Below are 17,328 nucleotides of genomic sequence, written 5' to 3'. Positions count from 1 at the left end.
CCCTGACTAGTCTGCGGAAGGGTCTCAACCGAAAAAATCGGCCATTCCTTCTCTCCAGAGATGCTGCTTGTCCCGTTATGTTACTCCAGCATTTTGTGTCTATCTTCAGTTCAAACTAGCATCTGCAATCCCTTCCTACATACAAGGTTTTTATTCTTGCTGTTTCTTATCTGTACCCACAAAGATTTGATATAATCGGATCCTGAGGCAGAGGACAAAATAAAGCCGTACAAAATACAGGTTTGGTGATTCAAGCCTATTTTACCCAGTTGAGCAAATTAGGTAAGATTAGATATACTGTTAATCGTCAAAGAACTCAAGATTCAGGAAATTATTACTCAATGTGGAGATGTGTAATAAACTCAAAAGATTATTTTTGTTTAACTGATAAATAATCCAAAAGAGCAAAACAGATTTGTTCGTAGTCATAAGTTATGTGATTTTAATGAAGAAACCAAAGTTACATAACCAGTGGAACCTTCCATTGTTCTCCAAAAAAGACAGGTTTTAAAATGGACTTACAGTAAGTATTTTACTCTAAAGAAAAACAGCCAAAGGCAAAGACAAATTAATTGAAGAAATGTCTTGAAATTCTTATATGGTTCTGCTGGAACCTGGAGCTACAGCATACTGCTTTATGGCTGTGCGTGCATTGCAAGCAAAACCATTTTTTAATCACCATCACAATTTAAATAACTCACTGTTGTTTCAAAAATATTTTCCTTTATGATTGGTTTTGTTACTGCAGCTCAAAATATAGGAAACATAACATTTTCATGTAACAAATACTATTCAAATACTAATAAAATTTTCAGAAATTAATTTGTTTACGATGTCCACCCATTCAACAGACATTGCTATATTTCTGTGATCATTCTGCAAAATACCATCATCCTTATTCTTCAACATTTACCAAATCTGGAAGCAGAATTTTTGTTTTCAGTCACACAACTTTTATTGGATGGAAGCAGAATTATCAAATATTTTTTGTTTATGTTTGCATAATCAAAAAATATTTGACAATATTGCTTCTAATCTGAAGCATGTTTAGAATTTAACATAGCTATTCTGCAACAAATAGGCTGGAAAACATTTTGGATATTAGATCATTGTGTGATAGATAAAAACAAAAGCAAGTTATGATTGCATTGCAGAAAAACAAAAACAACTTATAGTTGCATTTCAGAAACTACATTATCCACACAGAGTTTAATAAGATGCACCATACCAAAATAAAAGCATTGCATTGATTCCAGTGAACAGAACTTCTACCTGTAAAAAGAGAACACAAAATTTGTAGATTTTTGTGAAGGAGCCATGATGAATGATCCTAAAATAAACGTTTTTACATATGAAATAGAAGTACAAATAGGCAACTAGGCCCATTTTCTTGTTCTGCCACAGTAAGATTGTGGTTGATTTTCAACATCAATTCCTTTACTATCCACATATTCCTTATTTCCTTTAACACCTAAAAAGCTGTTGATAAGTGCCGTGAATTATTCTATGACTGAGCAATCTTGCAGAGATTTCCAAAGATTCATTACCCTGAGGTGAAGAAATGTCTTCTCATCTCTATCCTGAATAGCTATCCCATATTTTGAAATTGTAACCCTCTCAATGCATTTTAAGTTTACATATCTTCTTAACTTAAATTCCTTATGAATATATTACTTCATGCAATAGTAGTCAAGATTTACAGCTATCGTTATTCCCATCATATTTGACAGGTTAAACTTATTGGGAGGCATTTAAATATTTCCTTAGAAGTGTAACATTCTGCTGCATTCATAGAAATATAGAAAATAGGTGCAGGAGTATTCGGCCCTTTGAGCCAGCACCGCCATTCAATATAATCATGGCTGATCATCCTAAATCAGTACCCCATTCCTGCTTTCTCCCCATATCCCTTGATTCCGTTAGCTCTAAGACCTATATCTAACTCTCTCTTGAAAACATCCAGTGAAATGGCCTCCACTGCCTACTGTGGCAGAGAATTCCACAGATAATCATAATCATACTTTATTAGCCAAGTATGTTTTGCAACATACGAACAATTTGATTTGCCACAGTCATACCAATAAAAAGCAACAAAACACACAAACTACATTTTAACATGAAATTCACCACAGTGACTCCTCCACATTCATCACTGATGGAAGGCGAAAAAAAGTTAAATCTCTTCCCTTCTTTGTTCTCCCGCGGACAGGGGCCTCGAGCCTTCTGTTGACGGGGTGATCTTGGCTCCCGTAGCCGGCGGTTGGGCCCTCTGTGTCGGGGCGATCAAGCTCCTGCATCGGGGGAGAATCTCAGCTACCCCGCGCCGGGCGATCTGACCCTGGGTCGGGGCTGGTCAAAACTTTATGCGTTGTTTGGAGCTCCCGACATCGGTCTCTACCCGAGACTGCGAGCACCTCGATGTTGAAATCCGCAGGTTGGAGCGTCAATTCCAGGCAAGGGATCGGCATCGATGGTAAGTCCACGTCCCCGCGGTGGGGCTCAAAGTCCCGAGCAAGGCTACCAGCTCCATGATGTTAGGCCGCAGAGCGACCAGAGATACGATCCGGAAAACAATCGCATCTCCGGCAAGGTAATTGAAAAATAGTTTCCCCCGACTCCCCCCCCCCCCCCCCCCCCCTCCCACTATAGCGGAAATTGGAACCCACCAGAGACATCAACACAAGCTTTTAAAACACACTAAAAATAAGAAAAAAAGACGAAAAGACAGACAGACTGCTGGCGAGACTGCCATCGCGGATGCCACCCGGTGGAAATGTTGATATTCACTATATTGAATATAATTACATTTGATATAAAATAATTTCCAAATATAACTAACATTCAACTAGAGATTCAATTGCACTTTAGGCTATTAATATCTTGAACAATTACAGTTTTGGTCATTCCTGCAGTGCAGTAAATATCGGGCATCTTTTAAAACATAGTTCGTATACCATTTTTCATGTACAAAAATACACATCCAGGTACTTATCCTGAGGTCTGTTCTTAGAGGGGCCAGTTAGACTGGATGGGTTGAACTGTCCATGAAGATCAGTTGGGAGTTGGTTGTGTTATGGGCCAGTCCCACTTAGGCGATTTTTCAGCGGACTGCCGGCGAATGTCAAGTTGCCGGCAGTCGCCTGAAAAAACGGCAACTGGAACGGCGACTGTCAGAGTGGAACACACAAACACATCGATTCTTTCACCAGCCCGTTATGCAGGCGGGCCACAGGGCAAGCGGGGGGAGCACTGTCTAAAAAAATCACACGGTGCAAAGCCAAGGTGATACAGACGCACTGCGATGAACAGGAAGGTTGGCGCTGTAATTAAGACGGTTAGCACAGTGTACAGTCAGTCCTTTAAAAGAGGGGGTGGGGAGGGGGGAGAAGGAGTGGAGCCAACTTTTAATAAGCCAGAGATACATGGCTGTAAAGTTCGGTGGACATTTAACATAACTGGTCGGTTTTCCTTGGTTCGGAAAACTACTGCTTACCTTTTTTTCCCAATGAGCCAATGAAATTCACCGGTCAACACCGGCTACAACCTAGAGAATTTCCGAGAACCTTCGACCTCCTGGCAACCCACTAGGACCTCCTGGCACCCCTCCCACGGCACGAGCATTCTCGCTACTCTCCATGGCGGCTTCATTCTAGTCACCGCTAATTTTTTAACATGTTTTCAACTAGTCGTGACCATAATGAGGCCGCGACTAGTTCCCAGAATGCAGGAACTCCTCGCAACCATGAAGGTGACTTCCTGGCAACTACCCGCGAACATGTGGCGACTGCGAAGTCTCCTGCAGTCGCCTAAGTGGGACAGGCCCATTAAATAGGGCATGGCAGGTCCAAAATGGCAACATGGAATGGAACCGGATCAGTGCAGGGCAGGAGATGGGAATGATTTGGGAAAAGCAGCCGATTTCAGGACCTAGCTATAGCAACTGAACTAAATACACTGCAATATTCTGTGATAAAATGAGTGGAATATGTGGCCAATCACCATCAATGTAGCCAAGGTGGAAATGGTTGAGAGCATCAAGTTCCTGGCGTTAATATTACAATGATCTGTCCTGAACTAATCATACTGATGCGACAGCCAAGAAGATACACCAATGCCTCTACTTCCTCAGGAGTGAAGAAATTTGGCAGGTCGCCAATGACACTAATAAACTTCTACACATGATAGAATTTTTTTTGTCAGATTGCATCACAGCTTTTGTTTTGGAAATAGCTCTGCCCAGGATTGCAAGAAAGTGCATTGAGTTTTAGAAGCAGCCCACACAGACCAGACTTCCCTACATTGACTCTCCACACTTCACGCTGCCTCAGAAAAGCAATAAATGTCAAAGACTTGTCCCACCCACTCATTCCTCCTCCAGAAGGTACAGAAGCTTGAAATCACACCACCAGACACAGAAACAGTTTGAGTTCTCCGCTGTTATCAGGAGACAGAACAGTCCAGCCACAGTTAGGGTACTGTCCTATTCACCTCTACTCCAATTGTGGACATTGAACTTTGTCAATGCAACTGATGTACTACTTTGCTGAGAACTATATGTTGTACTCTGTAGGTTCCCCATTCCTCTATCTATAGTACTTGAGGTTGACTTGATTGTATTTATGATCTGTTTGGATAGCATGGAAAACAAATTTTACTTCGGAGTCACGTGAGTGACTACGTGAAGACCCCGCCAGCACACATGCGCGTCATTACGTCTAATGCATTGCGCAGCGACTGGCTGGGCAGCCGTGGCTGCTCTTCCAGGTAAGTTTTAAAAACCTACAGGTAAGTTTAAACTTACTTTTTTATGTTGTCCTTCTTCCAGGAAACTCTTCTCGTAGAGTTTTCCTGTGGGACATTGCGTACAGTAACCCGGTCGGAGCACGTGAAAGCCAATTGGACCGCGGGGATGCCGGCTACGGTCCGCGGTATGCGGGTAGCTGGTGGCCGTCGAGGGTGCTGCTCGAGTCGCAGCGGTCCCAAGGGTTCTTCGACCGAGGGGTTCTTCGACCGAGGGTCTTGCTGGCTACGGGAGAGTGTGTAGCGGTGGCCGTTGGGTCCGCATCCCGACCAGCTGACAGAGCGGTCAGGGACTCATGAGAATTTTTAATTTGGCTGCAGGTTATGCCGGTACGGTTCGCGGTAGAGGGCCGTCAGGTTACTACCCGACTGGCTGACGGTATGGTCAGCGACCACGGCCTCGGCAGCTCATAGGGGGCAACGTTGCAGAGACAGAGAGGCTTGGGCTGGACGAGGCCGGCCACGAGGTTTCCCTCCGTTATTACTGGACTTCTACACCACCTGATATGGTCCACGGACAGGGCCATATCAACGCAGGTCCTCGGGGGACTGCGGCAGCACCTGTTTTCAGGGCTGCTTTCTAATCTCCCCTCAGTGGAGAGAAGTGCAACCCCGGAATTGTGTCTAGAGCACATTCTACTTTAGATTCCAGTATACCTGGGGGGATGGGGGTCATGTTACTTATGACTTCATCACCCTTACGTCTCCTATGGCAGTTGTTTGCCAGGGAACTGATTCTGTGGTCGGAGAAAGCTCCAAGGCCTTAAGTTAAAATACACTATTCACGCAACTTGACAGTTCTACCCTCCAAATCAAGAACGGAATTTGAACACTTAGAAGATTGTGTGGTGTGCAGTGCAAAGGCTCAGAAAAGACTTGGAAGGAACACAGAGTGGTAAAACAGCGGGACTCCGGGTAGAGTCGGCGGACTGCGGCCATGGTGGCATAGCGGTAGAGTTGCTGCGTTACAGCGCTTGCAACGCCAGAGACCCGCGTTCGACCCTGACTAGGGGTGCAATTTTACCATAAAATGCACCAGAAAAGTGGGGAAAAGGTACAATAAAAATTGCAGTCGGATGATCATTTATTTAGTTGTCACGTCGTCACTATTATACCAAGAGAGGATTTATTTTCACTTACACCAACAAATTGTGTAGTAGAATTGGACCTGCCATGCCAGTCTTAATAACTGGCTTGGAAAGCCTAGTTGAGCTTAACTATCGTCACCTTTGCGAGCTATACATGGTGGCATCATGGTAATTCCGCTCATTAAGGGACTGTGGAAGATCTTCCCCAAATTGCCGATATCAATTAAGTAATCAAATGTCTCGTTAACTGGGATGGGCGTCTTCATTCAGATAAACGTCTTCACCCATGACAAATAACTGGCAGGTTTGTGTCCAGCATTTCTCCCACTATGTCTGACGTACAGGGGCCAGAGGTGCCCCCAGTCCTTCTCTGTATACTGCGTTGGCATCGGAAAGGAGCAGGATTCGGAGTCACTAGCACGTGCAGCCTGTTTGGGGAAGGAGGAAACCAACAGAGCATCGATTTGCACAACTAGTCCTGGCGGCTGCTGAAGGAAGCAACCAGATAAATCCCTTAGAGTGAGTACCAAGGCTTGGGCATCTATGTCAGACGAGATTGCGATTCGTCGCAGTCAAAGAACGCTCCATCTAAAGGCATGTCAGGCAGCAACTACTGGTTCAGGGTTGCAAGTTCCTCCCACTCAAAGGACGGAGTGGTAGAGAGAGTGCTACAGGAGTATGCACATATGCCTGAAGCAACGCCTGGTTCAGGGTTGCCATTCCTCCCACTGGGTTGAGCGCAGTGATGGAGATGGTGCTAAAATACATGCACACATGCCTGAGGCCCACCTGGTACACTGCATAAGTCGTCCTAATCGGATGTATAAAGGATGAAGATGATGCCATATATATTATAAGATCATGGGAGATGGAGTCGCAAAACATGGTGCGTACAGAGGCATGCACAGATAAGTTGAGGAAGCGGATGGTGACAATGGATTCAGGTGAACTTCCACTCTAAAAGAGTGCCTAAGGTTAGTATGGATTGACTCCAAACAGGAACGGAATATGACTGTGCCGGGGTCCCATGCTTAATGCATAATGCACGACGGTAGCATGAGAGAAAATGGTGCTTTGCCTCTACAATTGCTGCTCCGTCGGTGACGGACTAGCCACTAGAAGAGAAGTTGGCCAGCAGCATCAGCGATCTAATGGGAATGACAACATGGACAGAGTTGGCGAATGAAATTTCGCTAGAACTCCAGTAAGGTAAGGGACCTGGAGTTAGAGACGCTGGTAAGTAGGTCTCATTATTTACCTCCATGAAAGTCACTATGGTGGACGAACAGTATTCAGCATTGCTCCACATAATTTTTCGTCAGCAAATCTTCAGTTATATTACAAAGAGATGCGAGGGCTTAAAGATGTGAAATTACTAATACCATCTCTACTCACGGAGGTGATGGGATTTGCATGAATTACCTATTCTATGGTATTGGCTACCTTTAGACACTAGGTGCATGCTATGGGTTAAGGGTTGTGCGAATATGCATAATCAGCATGTTCAAGTCCAAACTCGTACGCTTTGGTGGTGTCATAGGTTAACCACTTGGGTGTAATCAAGTCTGAGTAGCCAGGGATGTTTTACCTAACCTCTTTTGGCACGAGTGTAGCATCATGTTAAATCAATGTCAAAATCAGGATGGATGATCGATCACTAGTATTTTAATGACCTGATGACTTGTGGAACACTAAGATCGAGATGTTGCATCCAGGCTCTATCATCAGTAGATATATATTTTATAGATATATGCAGCCATGGTTCCCGCTAACATTGGGAATCATATAAGAACCTTATATGGTTAATTCTAACATAGAGTTGCTGGTTCAGCCATGACTGGGGAAACCATCCTAGGCATAATTAATTCGGAGACATATATACGGCACGGATAACTGACGACTGGGAGTTCATTTTCGAATGGGTCTTTGACATAATTACTTATAGTACCATTATCTATGTCAAATGTGCCTTCTCATCATATTCTGCTAGAAGCAGGACCCACCCTGTTGGGTCTCACCCTCTGATATCCAGATTCATGAAGGGTATCTTCAATTCAAACCTCCCAGGCTCAGGCACGCAGAGATATGGCATGTTAACATTGTGCTGCTGCCGCTTGCCAGTGGGCCCCGGGTTCATCCCTGTCCTTGGTCAAACTTACTTAAAGTGGTTATGCTCATGGCACTGGTTCAGCGCATAGGGTCCAGTCATTGCATACCGTGACTGGTCAGCATGGTTACAGCTGCAGACAAATAACTATTTATGTTGTGGCTTAGTCAAGCAGAGTAGACCAGGCACATCAGGTCTGTAACTACAGTTTGGGCATACCCCATGGACCTTTGGTTATGTGTGGTCATCTACTACTATACGTTGGGTCACTTAGCCATAGGGGCACTGAACTAGCTATGTGGTCAGTTACATAAACCTCATAGAAGGTATCAGTATAGACCATCTCCAGGTGTTAAACGGGTTCTGGCTTTTGGAGGAGTGACTGACATTTTAATCTCACTCCACCATGGCTGTAACAGTTCAGCGGTATGGACGTTTTACGGTACCACATCCTAGTGTCTCCAGGGTGGCCAAAAGAACGATCTTTCAATAGATTGTACAAACCCATTGCCAGACCGGGGGCATTTGCCAACTCAATTAGTTCTGTCTATAGTTCCTCCTGGATGACAGGGGTTACTATTGTGATTATTGGTTCATAGAAGAGCATCAGCATGTCTACATCTATGTCATGTCTGAATGCATGATTATGTTTACTCATCCTTGGTCAATTGATGTAGTGTGTGACGCATGGACTCGTTCCACGGCATGAAGTCAGAGCTTTAAAATCTTCACGTAGTCACTTACGTGACTCCGAAGTAAAATAGTAAGATTAAACGAGAATTTACCAGTTTGAAGTTTGATCTTTATTTTATGAGTTACGATGAGGGATTACGTGCCCTCCGCTCCCAACCCCTCCTCATAAAACTCAGCTGGTAGTTCTAGTTTCTCGAATCTTACTATTCTCAGGTCAATGTTTCCTGTCTGTGACTTCACACCGCTGCTTTGAAGATTGACGCGCATGCGTGCTTGCGGGGTCTTCACGTAATCCCTCATCGTAACTCCTCATAAAATAAAGATTAAACTTCAAACTGGTAAGTTCTCATTTAATCTTACTAGCTTTCTCTGTCCCTTGGCACATGACACTAATAAACCTAAACCAATCTACCCATCCTAGCCCACTTGAATAGCAGACAATCTATCATCCATTCTATTCACCACTAGTTGTTCAAGAGAGAGTTAGATAGAGCTCTTAAAGATAGCGGAGTCAGGGGATATGGGGAGAAGGCAGGAACGGGGTACTGATTGTGGATGATCAGCCATGATCACATTGAATGGCAGTGCTGGCTCGAAGGGCCAAATGGCCTACTCCTGCACTTGTTGTCTAACAGTATCCCCCGAACCAATGGTCTTTGTTGTTAAGAAAGACAAGGAAAGCAGGTACATAAAAACATCATCACTGCCAGCCCCCTACCACATCACATAATAAAGTCACCATAATAAACTCACATATTCATCTTAGCCACATTGATATAAGAGAAAACATTCCCGATGATATTAAGTGGATATGGCCTCTTTCAAAACAGAAAAATTTGAAAACAATCAACAATTCAGGTAACATCTATGCAAATAGAAGTGGAGTTTACACTTCAGGCTGAACATCCTTTGTTGGAACTGGTAACAAAGAAAACAAGTTAGATTTAATCTGCACGGATGAATAGTTCGATAGAACAAAGACAATATCTCTGGTAGGATGAATCCAGGGTTGCTATGGGGAGTAATGGGTTAACGGGCCAGTTAGATAAGTGAGAAAATTGAACAAAAGCTATGATGAGTGAGAATATGCACAAAGGAATGTGATAAAATACAAAATGCAAGACTGGAGGAAATGCACAGAATATCAGAAATATAGTGAGAAAAAATGAGCCAATATGGAATACATTGTAGAATTGGCCATTTCTGATGCAGACAGAGAAAGCAAGTCACCTGGTTGCAGAATTTGATATTGTATTTGAAAGACGGTAATACCCACAGATGGAGTTCCCTGTTGCATGCTACTTTATTTCACCTTCCTATTCCCACTGATAATGCCCAACGGAAGTTTGTGGACCAGCAACTTGTCTGTGATATCGATTCAGGCCATATCCTTCAGCACAGCCTGATTTGTTCAATGCATGTGCTTTTTATTTTTCAACTTTTCACATTGCTTTGTCTGTATATCTCTCAAATTGCCCTCACCCCAGGTTTTATTCTGTGTACTTTCTCTTTAATTGTCCAGATTAACCCATCAGACTATATAACCTACCCCCTTGGCAATGCTGATTGTTTATCACCTTCTCCCTTTGACCTACACATCCCACCCAACCTTCTCTGCAATTTAATACTAATTTTTTTTTGACTTTTCCAGTTCTGAGAGGCTGTTCAACCTGAAACCTTAAATGTTTCTCTTTCCACAGATGATGCCTGATCTGCTGAATATTTGTCCATTTATTTCATTCTTAAGCATTTGCAGATTTTTTTTTTTCCATGGGTTATCCAATGCCCTTATCCTCCAAAATATTCTGATAGTTTCTCTTGCCCTATCATAGCTTATTCCTATGCTCTGTGTTCAATTGCAGCTGTATCATAATGGTGCAGTTCTTCGGTCAATGCCACTCAACAGTTGCAAAGCCAAGGAAAATTATAGTTCTATATATGTTTATGTACGTGAAGACCACCTCCATTGAATAGAATAAACAAGATTTTGGGGAGAATGGAATTTTGAGAGTAAATTTATGGTACAAGATGGGGAAGAGTTTTTTTGTTGCATTTTTTTACCTTGTCTTTCAAATGGATGAATGACACACTTATAATCAACTCTCAGTCCAGGCTGTATTTGTGCTCCAGGATGCTTAAATTCTAGCAAGAGGGCAGTGCCCTCAACAATAGGTATAGGTGTTGCTTCACAGAATTTTCCTTGACTCGTAGGAGGTGCTCGAGCGACATCATGAATTTTCATGTAGGCATTAGTACAATTGTCAGATCTTTGGAAGTTGTACGTTGTAATTTCAAAGACAACCTGTTGAAGAATAGCAATGGCAGTAGAATACTAATTTCAGTTAATTTCAAAAATTACTGTATTGTAGATTGATGATGCATGTAAACCAATCACACATAAGCCAGCATCACTAACTTCACCTCACTATAACACTTATACTAACACTCGTTCCCGGCACTGGCAGTTCGAGCAGCTAGGATGCACTGACAACCTGTTGTCATCAACGCTGTTAAGCTTTAGTGGTCATTAAAGATGTGTTTAAATCAAACACGGTTTCAGGCTAATTTTTCCATGGTGTCAGAAGTGGGATTCGAACCCACGCCTCTAGTGCACCTCGGGCACCTTGCGAACAACACCCCCATGAACAGGAAGATTTCACGGTCCTCGGTGTCGACCTCGTCTCCAGTAAGCAACTGCGCACCCTGGCCGCGCACACTGCCACTGACGATACGCTTCAAACCCTCTCCTCCATCATCAAAACAGGATGGCCAGACAAACAATCCGACACGCCCACAGAGGTGCAGCCGTTCTTCCTGGTGGACTTGTGGTTCAGGATGGTGTTGTGGTTAAGGGTCACAAGGTGGTGATACCCTCATCGCTACGAGACGAATACTTCAAAGAGGCACACAGTGGTCACCCTGGAGCCAACTCCACACTGGCACGTGCTCGTGGTCTGTTCTACTGGCCGGGGATGGCCAAGTACATCTGGGACTGCATAGCCTCCTGCCCCACTTGCAACAACCTTGCGCCTCATCAGCAGCGGCAACCCCTTCTGCAATAATTTCCACCAGCACTGCCCTGGACGTCGCTGGCGGCAGCCATTTTCAAATGGTGCGGAAAGCACTACCTCGTTCTGGTTGACTCCTTTTCTAACTGGTTTGAGCTAGACCAACTGACCTCCCTCACGTCTGAGACGGTCATCAAGAAGCTGAAAAGACACTTCTCAGCCTATGGTGCTCCTGTCAGCCTGAGAACCGACAACGGTCGGCAGTTCACCAGCCACATGTTCAAGCTTTTCGCAGACCGATGGAACTTCCAGCATGTCACGAGCAGTCCCGAGTATCCACAGAATAATGGACTCACTGAACGCGCTGTCAGAAGTGCCAAGCACTTGCTGGAGGGTGCGCGCATTTCAAAGTCAGACATCTATCTCAATCTCCTGAATCTCAGAAACATTGCCAGAGACGGAACCTTGGGATCGCCGGCACAGTGACTGATGTCGAGATTGACGAGGTCTCCGGTCCCCACCGCACAACAGCAGCTGGTCCCTCGAGTGTTGAAGCCTGCCACTATCCAGAGACGTCTCTAAGAGAAGCATGACATCCAGAAACGGTCATACGGCAGTTCCGGCAGACCACTCAATCCTCTACTGCCGGGCCAGGTCGTCCGGCTACAACCTTTAACTGGGTATTCCCGTCTGGGCACTGTTGTCAGCCCGACTGACGAGCCACGACCCTACCTGGTGGACTGTGAGGGAGCGGTATACCGGAGAAGTCAACAACACCTGCTTGCCGTGAGGGAGCCCCGACCACCGCCTGCTGGTCCCTATGCTCCGCCACTTCAGTTCCAGCTGCCTCTTGCAATGTCTCCAACCCGTCCCCGCATGCCTTGCACCCCTCCTCGTCCCTCGGTTTCCACTAACCACGGGGACTCACCTACCGCATGTTTCCCTTTTTGGTCCCTACAAGCCTCTCGCACGCCATTCTCACCTCCAGGTTCTCCGTCTCATCTTTCAGAAGAGGGAGGGGAGGGTTGGGTCCGCACGTGCTCGGGCCGTGTTAGCAGACCGCCAGACAGATATGGCAAGTATGTTTAACTCCATGGCATGGGTGCCCTTTCCACACTTAATCTTAAGGGGGAAGGATGTAGATTGATGATGCATGTGAACCAATCACACATAAGCCAGCATCACTAACTCCACCCCACTATAACACTTATACTAACACTCGTTCCCGGCACTGGCAGTTCGAGCAGCTAGGATGCACTGACAACCTGTTGTCATCAACGCTGTTAAGCTTTAGTGCTCATTAAAGATGTGTTTAAATCAAACACGGTTTCTGGCTCATGTTTACAAAATATTTTGAGGCAAATTAGGTTTATATTTAATTAAGCAAGTATAGTTCTCCCTGTGATTGTCAATCAGCTTCATGATTTCTGTTGTTTTTCCCTTTAATTATACAACTATTCTATTGGGAATGTTAACAAGACGAACAAATACCTGTTTGAGGTAATTACCACTATTATTATTTGGCAGGATGCTAGGAGGCACGGAGAAAAGTACAATGTGGTCAGCTTGTCCAATTTAAGTAAAGGTAGAAGACCCTTTACCACATAAGGTGAGACAATGCTGATCTTCATCTAGTCAAATGGTTTTTAATTGAATGGGATATAAAAGCAAACTTCTAGGATGTTTTGGAATGTCTCAAAGTGAGATAGAATAATATTCATTGAGTGCAGTTCTAACATCACTCAAAACGTTTGTATCATCTGGTCACAAAGTGCTGCAGTGACTCAGCAGGTCAGGCGGCATCTCTGGAGAACATGGATAAGTGATGTTTAGTGTCAAGACCTACTTCAGTGATTGTACGGGGGGAGGTGGGGGAGGGGAGTAGAAGAAAGCTGGAAAAGGGGAGAGGTAGGACAAAGTATGGCACGTAATAGGTTGACACAGGTGAGTTTGACAGGCAGATGGTTAGAACAAATGCCATATGTGCGGCAGGTATGAACAGCTGCAGATTGTGAAGCCAGGGGCGAGGGGTGTTGTGGAGGGGCAAAATAAGTGGGGGCCAGGTGGGGAAAAGGGGAGGGAAGGAAAGTTGTGGGAGATAGAGGGGGGAGGAGGTTTATTTTTAGGGGGCAGGGGGATTCATCTGGTCAAGGATCGGGCAATAAAATGTTTTAGTTACTGTCTGAGTGATTAGGCTCAAGTCATCAAATGCTATTTTACTTTTTAAGCCAACAGATAACAGCTCAGAATTTAAAATACATTTTATCCTGAAACATTAAAAAAAAAAGAAAGCATGGTTTGAAAACAAAATGTGTATGAAAAGGTATAAAGTGATTGAGCATGTGCTGAAATATTGCACTCACATACATGTATCAGGCAATGACCATCTTCAAAAAGAGATAATCTAACTTGCTACACCAAAATTTCTTTTTTTTTAACTCAACATTTATTGACATAACAAAATATACAAACAGACCAAACAAAAAGACACACAAAGGACAATCGCAAAATGACAAAATTCAGATCACCTAACCTCTATTAGCATTGCATCAGATCCTGTTATCATTCTATCACAGAAGCATCTTATTCACAGGCACCAGAGCAAGCTCATCAATTCATATCTTTAATCATTCTTGGCATTTGTAATAATACCGGTTTCCATATAATATTAAAGGCATCAGTCCTCAACTGGAGTTTAGCAGTTATACTTTCCATCAAGTATACATTTTTTCAATCTTTCTCTCCACTGTTGGACATTTGGTGGTATTTCCTTTCTTCATAGGACTGTTATCATCTTTTTTAGCAATCAACAGCATCACCCCAAGCAGATATTTCTGATTTTGAATATCTGTCGCTGCTGGAGTATCTCCTAATATGAAACAAGCCGGTTCCAAAGGGAGATCCCAGAATTAATTTAATCTCTACCTGGTTGTCTCTCCAGTATTGGTACAATTTGGGACAATCCAAAAAATTATGTGTGTGATAACCGATCTTCCCACATTGTCTCCAGCATAAATTTGATGTGTTACTGTACCTTGCCATCACTAGAGGTGTCCTAAATATTAAATAATTTTCCAATCGAACTTCCTCCAAGAGGGGCTGCTTGTCAGCTTATGGCCCAAGAGACATGTCCTTTCCCATATTTCATCTGTAATAATAATGTTCATTTCCAATTCCCATTTCTGTTTTGTTTCTATAGTATGTCCTTTTGTATAGTCTTGAAGTCCTTGCTATAAATGGGATATCAAATTATTTTGTAACACTCCCTCTATAGTCATCAAGAAAGTATTTTCCAAGTTTGAAGGAAGTCTACATATCTGCTCCCAATCTACACATGTCTGTAAGTAGTGCCGTCTTTGGAGGAACCTAAAGAAATCCGACCCTGACAGTCCAAATTCATTCTGCAAGTGCTCATAAGATTTCAAGACTCCCCCACAAAAAAGCTGGTCCACAGTAATAAGCCCTTTATCTGCCCAGTTTCTAAATCCCTTATCAAATTTGCTGGGTATAAAATTGGGACTAGCCGCTATCTTCATTGCTCTAGATATCGAATTAAAAAGATTTAATTGCTTTTAATGGCTAACCACGTTTTCATTGTGAATTTAATCCAATCGTTATCTACTTTTAATTTCTACCAATTTACGAGTTAGAAATGGGAGCCCAGCCAGGGCAATACTAGGACATGCATTTTGTTCTATTTTCGCCCATCCCGTTTCCTCGTCGTTCGTTAACCATGCTATCAAGGTTCTCAACTGCGCTGCCCAATAATAATATTTAAAGTTGGGCATATTTAGGCCCCCTTTTTGTTTTGATAACAACAGTGTCTTAAGTCTGACTCTAGGTCTCTTATTTTGCCACACAAATCTTGTTAACCCTTTATGCAGCGCCTTAGATGCCGCGCCAGGGACCCCTACTGGTAAAGATTGAAATAAGAAAAGCAGTCGGGGCAAAATGTTCATTCGAACAACTTCCACTTTACCAATTAGAGATAAAGGGAGAATATTCCATCTGTGCATGTCTGCCTTCTTGAGTAATTTACCATAGTTAGCTTCATACAATGCGGTGATAGAGGAAGTGATGACAATACCTAGATATCTAAAACCCTCCCGAGACCAATTGAACCTGACCCGATCATTTAATTGCGAGGGCCACAGACCTGACAGCATCATTGCTTCTGATTTTGAGTAATTTATTTTATATCCCGATATTTCTCCATATTCCTGTAAGACTTGCATTAGGCGAGGCACTGAGGGAATAGGATTACTCACATAGATCATAACATCATCTGCAAATAGTGAAATATTTTGTTCTCCCCCCGATCATCTTTAACGCCCTCAATATAGTCATCTTGCCTAATAGTTTCTGCGAGCGGCTCTAAACATAAGTCAAAAAGCAGGGGACTCAAACTGTCTCCCTGCCTAACTCCCCTCTTTAATTAAAAAAACTCAGAGCAACATCCATTTACCCTCACTCTTGACTTTGGATTTAAATATGTTTTCACCCAATTAATAAATTTTGTGTGGAACCCCATTTTATCTAGTGTATATTCAAGATAAACCCAATCTCTCTGTTGAAAGCCTTTTGAGCATCAAAACTTAATAGCATTGAAGTCTGATGCTTCCTTTTTGCACATGTCATGATATTCAGGACCCGCCTAATATTATTGGCTCCCTGTTTGATCAGGATGTATCAATTGTTTTATAATTTTTTGGGTTCTCTTGGTTAATATAGCACTGAGTATCTTTAGGTCATTGCATAAGAGACTTATCGGTCTGTAGCCTTCACGTCCTGTGGGATCCTTCCCTCCCTTATAAATAACAGAGATTATAGCCTCGGCCCATGATCTCGGTGGGTTACCTTCAGCCAAGGCATAATTATAGACTCTAGCCAGAATTGGAGAAAGCTCGTTCTCAAAACATTTATAAAACTCTCCTGGAATCCCATCCGTCCCTGGGGACTTGTTGTTCTTTAGTTTTTTAATGACTTCTTTTATTTCCTGCTCTTCTATTTGTGTTGTCATATTTCTCGCTTCTTCTTGAGAAAGGCAGGCCATTTTTAATCCAGAAAATAATGTGCTGCTCTTTTCCTTTTTATCCATGATTTCAGGAGAGTCGTATAACTGTTCATAGAAGGATGCAAATGCTTCTGTGATTTCTCGTGGTTGTGAAACTAAATTTCGAGAAATCGGATGTAGAACTTTGGAAACTACTCTATTAGCTTGCTCCTTACGCAACTGAAATGCCAGAAGGCGACTAGCCCTATTTCCCTTCTCATAGTATTTTTGATTTACGAATCGAAGGGCTCCTTCCGCTTTATGTTAGAAGCTCTTGTAACTCATGACTTTTTTATTTTAGTTCCTTTATCAGATTCTTGTTTCTATTGTTATTTTTGTGTTCTACTTCTAATATCTTTATTTTACTTTCCAAGTCAGATTGCTTCTTCAACCTATTCTTCCTTTACTCGATATTTCAATCATTTTGCCCCTTATTACTGCTTCTGCACCGTCCCAAAGAGTGGATAATGTTACTTCACTATTGTCATTGTGGTCAAAAAACTCTTTAATACAATTCCTAATTTCCTGTGTCACTACGTTGTCTGTCAATAAAGAAATGTTTGCTCTCCAGTATTTAAA

General features: G+C 43.0%; 1 protein-coding gene across 5 annotated transcripts in view; it reads right to left on the bottom strand.

Annotated features, from left to right (window-relative positions):
• Positions 1-342: 342 nt before the first annotated feature.
• Positions 343-17,328, bottom strand: part of LOC129705896 (hatching enzyme 1.2-like) — a 117,893-nt gene continuing 100,907 nt past the window's right edge. For 3 of the 5 annotated variants that reach the window (XM_055649794.1, XM_055649796.1, XM_055649793.1), the window contains one exon: positions 8,964-10,990. In XM_055649794.1, the coding sequence (XP_055505769.1) occupies positions 10,631-10,990 (360 nt within the window). In that variant the 3' untranslated portion in view covers positions 8,964-10,630. Of the gene's footprint in view, positions 1,273-8,963; positions 10,991-17,328 lie in introns of those variants that run through there. The other 2 variants (XM_055649795.1, XM_055649797.1) reach the window with 2 other exon arrangements.

This window comes from Leucoraja erinacea, chromosome 18 (assembly GCF_028641065.1).
Source record: "Leucoraja erinacea ecotype New England chromosome 18, Leri_hhj_1, whole genome shotgun sequence".
In the NCBI taxonomy this organism is placed as follows: domain Eukaryota; kingdom Metazoa; phylum Chordata; class Chondrichthyes; order Rajiformes; family Rajidae; genus Leucoraja; species Leucoraja erinaceus.
Note: the sequence above shows the minus strand (reverse complement) of the source record. Positions and strands in the feature narration are given on the sequence as shown.